This window comes from Heliconius melpomene, chromosome 15 (assembly GCF_056956725.1).
Source record: "Heliconius melpomene rosina isolate 202511_hmr_F chromosome 15, ASM5695672v1, whole genome shotgun sequence".
Taxonomy (NCBI): domain Eukaryota; kingdom Metazoa; phylum Arthropoda; class Insecta; order Lepidoptera; family Nymphalidae; genus Heliconius; species Heliconius melpomene.
In genome coordinates this window covers 9569418-9582226 of record NC_140403.1, presented here as the reverse complement: position 1 = coordinate 9582226, position 12809 = coordinate 9569418, and the positions used below count along the sequence as shown (strand labels likewise).

The 12809-nt window shown below is 33.6% G+C and overlaps 1 protein-coding gene across 2 annotated transcripts in view; it reads left to right on the top strand.

Moving 5' to 3' along the window:
* wge (BAH domain and coiled-coil containing protein winged eye) overlaps window positions 1-12809 on the top strand; it is a 108932-nt gene that overhangs the window by 60492 nt on the left and 35631 nt on the right. Inside the window, exons 2-5 of one of the 2 annotated variants that reach the window (XM_085197902.1) lie at window positions 4391-4473; window positions 5076-5144; window positions 10848-10974; window positions 12014-12179. In XM_085197902.1, the coding sequence (XP_085054028.1) occupies window positions 4416-4473; window positions 5076-5144; window positions 10848-10974; window positions 12014-12179 (420 nt within the window). In that variant the 5' untranslated portion in view covers window positions 4391-4415. Of the gene's footprint in view, window positions 1-4390; window positions 4474-5075; window positions 5145-10847; window positions 10975-11803; window positions 11860-12013; window positions 12180-12809 lie in introns of those variants that run through there. The other variant, XM_085197903.1, reaches the window with a different exon arrangement.

Sequence of the window (12809 nt, the reverse complement as noted above, 5' to 3'; positions counted from 1 at the left end):
GAAAATTCAGCGATATGTGGGGAACGGAGTGTCTTATAAAAGACTGTAATTTTGTTCTTATAGAAGATTGATTGAAACTACCCACAATTTTAGTTAGAAATGTCTCAATTCCATCGCCATGGTGAAAATGAAACATTATACTATTTCTGTCAGTGGCGTACTTAATGTTAACAGTTTAATTAACACTTTGGCTCAGTTGTTCATTAAATACAATTACTTAATTGCGGCTTCGAAGCCGACTGGCTATATGGTGTAAGGATGTCCTAATAAATATAGATTTTTGTATGACTTTTATCTAATTGTTTTAGACATTTGTTTTGTGGTATTTTATATATGGATTTTTTTAAAAGATAGAGATTTTACCAAAAACGGTCAAAGTAGAGGTTTTATTCGAAGACAGAAGAGGATGAAGTCTACAAAAGAAATAATACACTTATACTTACTCTATAATACCTACAAGTCCCTCTTTTACTAGGGTTTCTTGATCCTAGCGATGAGGGGCGCTCCTAGCAACGTGTTCGGATTCGAATTATTTTCATTAGAAACTGGCTTAAGTTAAAGACGAAAGAACGAAGTAATTTTTGCCCGACAGCCTAGCCACAACTGAGATTACGCGGCGTAGAACGCTGAAATTTATCAATTTTGTTTCTTGGGGAATGTAGAGGAGAACTAAGAGATAATTTCTCATTTGTCGCACAAAACTTTTAGTTATTCCTATTTAACCATGGGGGCGAAGCTGCAGGCAAGAGCTAGAGAAAAATATTGATAATAGAACTTAAATAAAAGATAGCTTTAGGATTAACCGTGTATATATTTAGTATTTTTGGAAACTCGACGTTTCGTAGTCCATTTAGTGTCTTTAAAAATGTATAATAATCGCGAAAACCCAAGATCTTACTTTACACACTTTTTACTCCATAAACCGTCTAAAAATACATGAAAATTGTAATATTTCAAACTAAATTTAGGTTCCAACCAATAAACTGTAAGTCAACTGCCCACGTAACGTCAAATGAACACGATGAATAGACCATAAGGCTTTACGACGCACTGCGCGTATGCCTAAATTGCACTCAAGCTGAAAACGCAAGGCTTAACGTCAGTTTCCTTTTTTCTTATTAAATGAGGCCAGTCGTGACCCGAGGGCATAAGTGTGTGTTCGATTCCCACTCGAGGAAATGAAATATTTAATTTATTCATTTCTTCATTCTGGTGTCGAAGCAAAGCGCGGCGGTGAGTTCTGGCACTAACACGCAATCCCTCCAAAATTTGGCGGAAAATGTGGGAACGAAGTATCTTAACCTCGGTAGGCAGAGGGAACCTAGCGTTGCTATGTGTGCTAAACAGTTAATTTACATATATTATAGTAATTATGTTTTAATTAATAAAATACCAATGTAATACAAATGGTGAATGACCTAAGAGGAATTTAATTCTTAAAATTTTGCTTTATCGGTCGGACTGGTTTCATTGCATAAATTATTATACATGTATATTCGTATTTATGAATGAATAACTGTAGGGAATTAGCGAACATATGAAGGACGATAAGCGTAATACAATAACACAAGTGGGTATGCAATATTTATTTAAATGTACATATTCATTTAATAATAACAAAATCTGTATGTATTAAAGAGGTTGATGACAGTGGACGAGGCGAAAGGGTTACGTAGAGACCGTAGCGTTTGGCGCCCCGTTCTCTCTGACTACTCCGCTAGGGATAAGGTTCCGCTAGGTAAGGGCTCTGGTGTAGACGCAGGGCACGGCGTTGAGTTCCGCCACTAAACACGCAAAGTTTTCAGAAATCGTTGGAAACGAGAGCACGGAGTGTCTTAACAGTAGGCTCTATCTGCCTACTCTGCAGGATACAGGAAGAAACAGATTGATTGACCTATTTTGATTTATTTTTTACAGGTATACAGACCTTGTTTACTATCAATCATACATAATTGGAGATCTTTTGTTTAGTTTCACATTGTATCTCCCTTGTATAGCAAAAGTAAAGGGAACCTAATGTTAACTCAACGCCGCCTTTTGCCTTTCTTATCGCTTTTAAGCAGAATATTCAACAATACATCAAATTTAATTGGTTTATTTAATTATTAAGAAAAAAAATTAAAGCTATTAGGTAGGTACCTACAGTAAAACGATGCCTTGACGATTTTAATCTATCCACCAAAATTCCAAGAAGGTTCCATAGTTACCTGTAAAAAATTTGAAATGGGTCAACTTAATTTATTCCCACATCTCACACTTCGATAGAACACCGAACAGTCTTTTTTTACAGTCTGTTCTGACGTACTAATAAAAGTTCAATAGTCAAGTTTATAGTGATAGTATAAGGTTCAAATTCGTTCACGTGAACCCATATTGGTTATGTAAAGCTTCTTTTTGTGAAGAGAACGAAGGAATAGGGTTAGCATCGAATTTATAACTGCCAATTAGCTGGCAGTAACTTCGTGATGATTGCAGTCATATAATAATCTCTATGCTATGTATTTATCTATAGTTCTATACTTAGATGGAGGAGAGTCGTGGTGCGCGGGCACGAGTGTGTGATTGTAACGCGACTGGTTGTGGGTTCTATCCCCACACGAGGAAATGAAATATTATATTAATATTTTTTTTATTAAGTCGCTCTGATGTCCAGGCAAAACGCGGTGTTGAGTTACGCCACTCAACACGCTACTACTCTTCAAATAAGGGAAAACTGGAGAACGGAGTGTTTTAACTCTAGATGTTTATTATTGGTGCAACTAGATTTTATTCTTAATTTCGTATTGATATTTAGTCTCTATTAGCTCATCACCTAGTTTAGATTAGCATAATAGCATCACATAAAATTAAATTCAACCTAACCTAGTATAACGGCATATACGGACGCTATACGAAACTTAAAAGCCTTTGCATGTATCGGAGAAATGGTTTTATTATCTACTATATTAAACTGAAAGCAGCTATGTTGTGGTCTTATAAATTGCGCAGCGTTAAGTTCCGCCACTCAACACACAATGCTTCCAGAATTCGATTTTTTAGAATCTTAACACTAGATTCACGGGTTTCCTCTGCCTACATTACTACATGCGGGATACAGCGTGATGTTAAAAAATAGAAATAAAATTACATTACACGTTTATTGCAAATATATTAAAGTGATGGATGGTACTAGATGGATAGGCGTGTAACTGTCGATAATAAAATGGACGCTGGCAATATGGGTCATCATAGAATTGCAATATCGATAACATCATAGTTGCGCTATACTCGTATGTATATGTATCGACTAGCGGACGCGCGCAGCTTCGCTTGCTTATTTGAGAGTGAATTCTTATAAACCACGAAACATATGGTCAATGAAATATTTTTAAGAGTCTAAATTTCAAATTTTATAAAAATCGGTGGAGATTTAAAGATTTTTCCATACAAACTTTCAACCCCTTGTTTGCACCCTTAGGGGGTGAATTTTAGAAAACTATGTAACACATGTTCAATTAAATATTTTTAAGAGTCTAAATTTCAAATTTTATACTAATCGGTGGCGTTTTAAAGATTTTGCCATACAAACTTTCAACCCCTTATTTACACCCTAAGGGGAAGAATTCTAGAAAACCATGAAACATGTGTTCAATTAAATACTTTTAAGAGTCTGAATTTCAAATTTTATAAAAATTGGTGCCGATTTAAAAAAAAGTCTATACAAAGTTTCAACCCCTTATTTGCACCCTTAGGGGGAGAATTCTAGGAAATGTTGAAATACGTATTCAATTAAATACTTTTAAAAATCTAAATTTCAAATTTTATAAAAATTGGTGCTGATTTCATTTTTTTTCCATACAAACTTTCTACCCCTTTTTCACCCCTTTAGGGTTAAAATTTTTCAAAATCCCTTCTTAGTGGATGTCCAGATTACGAAAGTAAACATCTGTCCAAATTTCAAATTTCTACCATCAGCAGTTACGGCTGTGCGTGCGTCTTACCTCAGTCAGTGAGGACAAGTCCTTTTATATATATAGATAAGCATTACGTTATTACTTAGCATAATAGCTGTAGGTACAACACTAGTTTAATTATTTGGTGATCTGTTTTTATTTTTACAGTGTTCCTTATATAGATATGAACTAGTACCTACAATTAATTAATTATTAATTTAGGGGCAAGTGTAAGCAATAATTAATAAAATTTAAGCATCATTTGTATCTTTTGTGCGCAGTTGGTAACTAGAGTCGTAGGTATTCTATATATATATCTACTCCCATCTATAAATAGTATATAATTTCTTCATATAAAACTCCATTAATTATAATATAATAGAATATAAATAAAAACAATTAATTATAATAACAGTTAATTATAATATAAATAAAAACAATTTTCTCATTGTTCTCAGGTGGTGAGGTGGTGTGTGAGGGGCGATGCTGGGCGGGGCGGCGGGGGGCGCCCGCTCCCGCCCGCCCACTGACCTGCAACAAGGTATGTTATTAGTTTTTACCTTATTATTATTAAATTATCGTGTTTTTAGAGTTTTTGTAGAGATTCTATCTCTATGATGGTAGGTTCGATTTCAGTTCGAGCTAAGTAAATTTGTCATTTCTTCAATCTGGTTAGACAAAGTGCCGTGTTGTTCTGTCAGTGTAGACACAAGTTCACCAGATTTCAGATATGGCGGATAAAGATAATAGTTTTTGTTTATTATTATTAAGGTTTTATAAGTTTACTACAATTGTATTCGATCGCTTATTTGGTAAGGTATGTTGATTGAAACATAACTTATACCTATTAGGCACTTAGCTATAATATACAATTCTAATAAGAATAAATAAAAATATATTTCTTTGAGTTTCACATTTTACCTAAGCTACCTAGTAGGTACCTAATGAGACCAACCTAGTAAAACAATTCACAAAATTGTAGAAATAAATATCTTTACAATGTTCATTAAAACTACTACAATTTAATACAAAATGTTTGCAGTATTTTTTTTATTCTATTATAAAGATTTTTTTTAAATGTGCAAATATGTTCTTCTTCCGTTAAGTACATATAGCTAGTAATTTTTAAACCATTTCGTACAGGTGTCACGAGGTTCCCGCTGTATTCCTTGTTTCCGAATCAAGGCGGGCGATCTACACAGATTCATAAAGGTAAGTTTTTTGTAATAAACTACCTTAAAAAAATATTATTTTTAAACCAATTAACATGGGGAACGGCCCTCGACATATTCTGATAAATGTATGCGGGATACTGCGTGAAAAGATAAATATTTTTACCACGTTTTTTGTTATTCCGCAATGGGTAGACATAGGGAACCTTAGTGTTGATTCACTGTGTTCCCGTTAAGACACTTCCACTACTCATTCTCCACTTTCCGCTGAATTCTCATAAATAGTTATAGAGTATTTTTTTTGCAAAAAAAGGCTATATTGTATTTGATAGGTCGGCTTTTACTAGTTTCAATATGTTAGGATTTAATATCTACAAAACTGGGATTTCCGCGATGTACAAAAATTTAAAAAAATATCAATAAAATTTTTGTGCAAACATTTTATTTGATAGATAAAAAATGTATGTTGAATTTGTTTTTTCTATGTTTTTTTAGTTTTAAACTATTTTGTACTACGTTTTGGCTTGTAAAGTTTTCGGATATTTTATTCTAAATACGGGGTACAGCGTATACCTAAAAAAGAAAGGACAGAGTGACATAACACTATACTCTCTATCTCCACATTTACATAAACCATAACCTTAAATAGAAAAAATAAACTTTAATCACAAACATATTAAGCAGTAAGTTCATACCCATATAACTAGTAAGTAATTACTTTTTATTTCGCAGTCGGTTGTTACAGGCACAATTAGAACGAGAAGCCTCGGGCTCACTGGGTTACGTAAAACATACTCGTATATGAGTACTCGTATAGGACGTACGGACAGATAAATGTATTTTATAATTGATAGATTGGACTTACGTTGTACGCTAATGGTTTTGTAATATTATTCGAATTTTATATTAATTGATTAATAGTAACGTTAAAAATAACGTAATGTTTGGTATCGGAAGTTTTGTATAATGGTGGAAGAGTTTTACATTTTAAGTTTTAGTCTTGTTATTGCGCTTTTACTTTTAAAATATTGATAGAATCCAGTAGGACAATGTAGGAGAAGAGGGCAACTTATTATTCTGAAAACTATAGAAATTTGCTATATCCTTGAATTTATAAATGACAACTAAGAAGAAAAAATCATCAGCAATACGCGGACTACTTTCTATTTGAAAGATTCGAAAGCTGATAAGATAAGGGATTCTTTTTAATATCTAGAAGGTAGCCAATAAACTCGCTTCGTAAATTTGTCGTCCCCTAAAATCCATCGCCCTAAGCTACAGCCCATTCAGCCTGCTGGTAAATTTGCCTTTAATGGTAGAAATATTTGTAGGTGTTATTTAACTACCGGTACCTATAGGTACCTTAAAAGATTTCTTAGGATAATATTATTGATTTTTACCTACTAATCTGTGCGTAAGTTGCGTTAGTAAAATAAGATATCATGGATAGTTTAAAAGACATAATTTAGTAAAACCTGTTCTTTATTATTAGGTTCTTAAACTATTACGACGAAACACTTAACCATACGTATGGATAGTTTTCTTAATAGAACTTAAAAGAAAAAATCTTTGTAAATGCTCTAATCTCAGGAACTGCTGTTTCGAATTGTATAATTATTTTTATATTTGTCGAGGAAGGTTTTAATAGGCCATAGGCATTACGTTAATCATTTTACTGTAACCCACTGTACCTGCAAGAGTTACCTCGGGCACTTAGAACGTGTCATATAATTGCAATTCGTAGTTATTTCCATTTAACTATACAGACAATTCCACAGCTAAACACTAGTTTCACAAAACAAAATAAAACATTAAAAATATACAAGAAAACTATACATAAGGAGATAATTCAAAGATACTATCTCACAATTATACAGATCGGTGTGACTGACGCGTGTAACGCGACGTGACGGGCGGGACGGCTTCGCTTAATGTGCGCATCATTTGGATACAGCGTGACAGTTTATGCTAAAATACTTTTAATACCTAAATGTTAATTTTGGTGGTGTTTTTTGTTATTTGTTTATAAGAAATTATTAAGAAAAAATAATATATTACACCTAGGTATATACAATTTTTGAGGTTGTTTCAAAATCTCTGTTGTAGCTAGATATACCTACTAATATAATAAAGATAAGAAATTTTTTGGCTAAATGATCTCAGGAAATGCTGATCCCAATTGAAATAAGTAATGTACTGTCTTAACATTAGGTTCCTTCCGCTTTACCTGCTGTATGCGGAATACAGTGTAAAGCTATCTTTTTTTACTGCTTAAGTAGATATTAATTGAAAAATATATTCATTTAATATATACCTAAATGAGAGTCCGTTACCGTCCTATAAAAAATAAAATTTATTATAATATATAAAAACATATCAATTTTAATGGTTATAGATTTGATTCACATCCAGACAATAAAATTTTATTTTTAACAGTTTTTTCTCAGCCTGTACAAACCAAATACAGCGTTAAATTACGCCTTCTAAAATGTAATATCTAATTTGATTTCTTCTCCCGATTCTGGCGATGTCGTTAATATAAACTATGGCATAAATATTACACTAAATAAATTCACTTCATGTTATTGATTTGTGGTTATTTTGTGGTTTAATTATTATTAATGACGAAGCTCTTCCGAGTAATTTAGTATACACCGTAGTTGTATCCTATTTGACTTTATAACCTATCTTTATGGGTGAAACATTCTTTACTCTATTTCTCACCCTCTCAAATAATTATTTAGCTAAAGCATTTAAGATAAGTCTAGGCCAGTCATGGCGCAGGGGCACGAGCGAGGGGTAAAAGCGACAAGTTGCGTTCAACACCAGAGGAAAGAGTAGGCAATAAAATTAGTAATCTTAGCACTACCCCAAGTATTCTACAGGCCAAATTTGAACTTCCTAAGCCTAATAATTTGGTCTGTTCCTTGTCTTTCAGTCGGTTAGTAACGGAAGAGTTTTAAATATGTTTTTTTAGATTATATAAGATATTTTTAATAGTCTCCTTCAAGAAAATATAGACTTAAACATCTATAATCTACTCGTACCTATATGTAAATTTGACATTCTTGACAGTCTGCAAGAGGCCCTAAAACCGCGGCCGGCCATAACAAATGTAACTCATTAATGTGGTGGAACTGCTATATTCTATTTTCGGAGGGGATCTTAATTACTGTGTCATTCGACTCCCGCGCATGCAACATGTGCTCGCCCTCATGCTGTACTGTACGTACTTACTGCTTATGGATATAAGGTTAAAATTACAGGTTCCCATCGTTGTTTTTTTTTATATATTTTCTTTTAAAAGGTTTTTTTTGTACTGGATTTTTTTAAAAGACTACATAGAAATAATAGTTTTATAATGGTTTAGTTGTTTTATTATGTTAGCTGTAAATCTGTTAAAAACAATGAGTAGGTTCCCTCTGCCTACCCTGCTGTGTGCGGGATACAGCGTGAAGCTGATTTAATTAAATTTTTTAAAACACTTTTCTGGAAATTTCTTTAAGTGCGTTCATTTTGTTATTACGATTATATTGTCTCGTATGATTGATTGACGCAATAATAATGTGTCCACGCATCCATTTGGGGGGCGATTAAAATAGTTTATCCTAAATTTGACATATGAGAAGTATTTATCTAACTGTAATTCGTTTGGTTGAACGCGCTAATCTTGGGAACTACCGACTCAGATTTAGCAGTTGTAGGTGCTTTTTTGTTTTTTATTGAAGTTTATGCTGCTAACCCTACTGGCCTTTACAACAACACTGGTTAGGTGGAGAAGAGGGTATGCTGTCCATAAGAAAGTGTTAGCATTACGTGACTGCTTTAGAGAATGGCGTCGGCGACGAGGTGTCCCCTTCGGGACTCGAACCTAGACTTGCGGCGCGTCAAACGGACTCGAATTATATTTTGTTAGTAAGTTAGTCCATTTATCAAGTAAGGCATATATCAAATCACGTTGATCATTTGGATGCAACTCATCGTGCCTGTGGTCAAGGTCTAGGTATACTATATAGGTCTTGGATTGGTCCCTGTAGGTGTGGTGTTGTGTTTCTTGATTTTCGTAGTAGGTACCTACAGTTTGATTTTGGCGGAAAGTGGAGAAAGAAGTGACTTCACTATTCTGTTTGTATCTATCTAAGTAGCATGAAAAAAAATCAAAAAATCTGTATTAAACATTTATTCAATTTCAATCTGTAGGTATATCGCATATGACAGAGACGTGGCGGTTAGTGTTAAGATACGTATAGGTACGCGTGTTGATTGGCGGAATTCAGTGCGGCGCCTGTCTTTTTACGTTAGTGTGAGAAAATGAAAACAATTAATTCCACTGAGCGGGAATTGAACCCCGAAACCGTTAAATTTACGCTTATAACAATATAAAGAAATTTAATTCTTTTAAATTTCGATGCACATATGTTAACATTCGATAGGTAGTACACAATCGATAAGGCGTAGGTATCAACTATATACCTACAATATACAGGTACCTATGTAGGTATAGCACGATCCTGTCAATGCATTAATGAACTATGAATATATTCATATGACGTGAATAAAGATTCATCAAGAACTAGTTTTATTTGACGTTTTATGTTAAGAGTAACATACCGTACCATGTTCTACATAAAGAGTTATGTAGGTATTACCTGTGATGTTCTTAGTGTGGTTATAGTAGGTTCAATTTTATGTGCTACTATCAAAAAATTAAAAAATATATCTAGATATTTAAGTAGATACTATTTTCTGTAAGATCTTTCTAAAGTCGTTCAGAAGGATTTGCAAATAACAAAAGTATATACCACTTTAATTTTAATCGAATTTTGAAATTACGTCGTTTAAAATAAAACCCTCCTACGTGTGAAAATCGAACTCACTACCTTCGCTGTAATCAATTTCAACAGCGCCACAATATACAGTATACATATATACAGTGGTGCAATTACGAAATGCTGAATACAAAATGCCTGCCACTGCATCCATAATGATACGATCCTTTGATCGAAACACTGTATTTGTATGCACGTCGTACGTACGTAGATAATATATAAAAAAATTGAAGCTTCGAATAAATGAGAATCATTATTTCGGATACTTTTGATAATGCCAAATTTGTAATGAACACCATTCAAAAGTTCGCTGTGAAAATGAGGCTGTTTTGGCCTAGCGTGTGTGTGTACGACGGTTGGGGGTTCGATTTCTAGCAAGAGTAATACATTATTTTCATTTTCTCGCTCTCGTAAAAAGCTAAACCGAGCCGTTAAGTTCCTCTACTCCATACGCAAGGTCCTTTCTACCTATTCTGGTAGGTATATGCTGGATACAGCTAGAATTACCACGATCAGTTTTATATGGATTATTTGTCCTGTTGTAGCTTTGTAGATTGCCATTTGATTCCTGACAAGTGAAAAGTTATTTCAGTTGTTGGTAATTTGTATGGATCAATTAATGAGTGGCACTTGCTTATTAAAGGTCTGGCGACTGTTAATCGCTTCGTCTGCTTTAGTCATTGAATAAAATGGAAATGAGGAATTATTTTTTCAATTTAATAACTTTATAATAAATAGCTAGGTACTTAATAATTTGATATTTATTTTATTCCGTTTAAATTTGAGGCCGTTGCCGTTGTGGCGCAGCACGCGACACGCGATCGCGATCCAATAGGTGCGAGTTCAAATCCCGCTACTTTAAAATTTGTATACATTTTCTAAATAGGTTTTAAATAATTTTTTTTTGCCCACAGTGACAGAAAGTCTATTCTCTACGTCGCTATCAACGTTCGGCGTGCCCACACCGCCGCCAAATTCTCCTTACTCACCACTGCAGCTAGAACTGCTCAATTGCGCCCAAAGAGTGCTCGTCACAGATAAGTAAGAATTTGTTTATATTCTAAACTAGCAACCCGCGCGCGGATTCGCCCGCTTGCACTCAATTATTTATTTACTTACTTATATTACTTTAGTATCCTAATTACATTGTCATTTTAAGGACAATATTTATACATTGTAAACTTAACTTTAAGGCAAAGCAATAAAACAGTTATTTTGTAGCAATTTTGTACAACTGAATATTTTATATTGTTATAACTTTTTATCTATGAGCCGATTGAAAACAAACACTAATTGTTAAGGGAATTCACTGAAATACAATAGCGAAAACTGCATTTAAATCGGGTAAGCCGTTTTCGGGATTAACGGGCACAGACAAATTTTTAAACATTATTGTTTTAGGTTGAATTATTATAAATGTCCCGAATAACATATTTTATCATTATCTCTTTCACGTACAGACAGCGGTCATTTACAATTTCATTATACCTACCTATTATATATTATACCTAGGTAGACTTTCCCACATTTTCTTTAGTGCCATAGCTCTCAAACGGATGAATCGATTCTTATCTAGTTTTTTTTTATTTGAAAGGTGACTTAATCGAGAGTGTTCTTAGGCAAGTAGTTTGATCATCACTATTTTAAATTTTAAAAAATAATTTAATTTCATAAGCAGTAAGAATTTTGAGATCAAACGTTCTGCTCTCCACTCTCCGCCCCAAAAAAGGCACTAGTTATATCTTTCTATATTTGTGTATATCTAAATGTATAATCTATTTATCTATGCATTGTACCTATCATAAAACTATAATAAAACTGTGTTTTCTTTTGTCTCTTCGTCCAGACTAATTTGGGGCAATTTTGACAGGTCTTTCAAGGAAGGTTAAATATAGATTTATTCCATTCCTTTTGTTTTAGGAGTTGGTAAGATTTTAACTATATTTTAATCTATGGATTATGATATGTATCGGCTTTTGTAATAGTGCCTTTTTAATTTAAGGTGTTATTGATAATAAAATATGATTTTTTAAATATTTTTATGGCTAAAATGTTAATTTCTCTAATTTTGATTGTGCAGGGAGAGTAACAAAATGGAAGAGAGTAAGCTAGGTAAATGCCTTTCGGAATCCATGTGTTGTCCCGACCAGCGTATGCTGGACATGAACGTGATGCAGCCGCTGACGATCAAAACAGAGCAGGCGAAGCGAACTTGTAACACTTGTATTACGAATTCGCCTAAGAAGGTTTGTTTTTTGTTTTTTTTGGGTAGACCGAGAGAGTCTAGTATTGTAATGCGTCTTTACTTATGCCATCTATAAGTCAACGCCGCGCTTTGCCTCGACACCAGAGAGAATAAATGAAAATATTAATGATTTCATTTTCTCGTATTGGGAGTCGTGGTCTTATTCAGATCGGAGTGTTTTAACACTAAAATTTAAGACCCTGCAATAGCGAGATATAGCGTAAAGCGAAAAGAATAATTCAAACAACTACACTTTTCTACTGTTACCCAGTAAAAACATAATTTAAGTTTAATTATACATCCAAAAGAAATACAAATTCACATCTATTATATATAATCACACAATTATTCTTTAAAACACGAGTTTTATAATAATGTGAGCACCATGTATAATAATTTACATGTTTTATTTCGTAGACGAAATTAAAGCGCGTCGCTCGCTAGCTCATTGTTGCCTAAATTAGGCGACGTAACATTGTGTAATGGTTGCTGTGACTTTATTTTAATTTTAATGACTAGTAGACTAGTGGTTTTTAGTTTATTTGGTATTACTATAGCTTGTATAAGGTTCGATTCTCATTTAGGGGTGAACATTTTCCCATTTATGGTAAACCGCGTTAGTCCGCGTCGC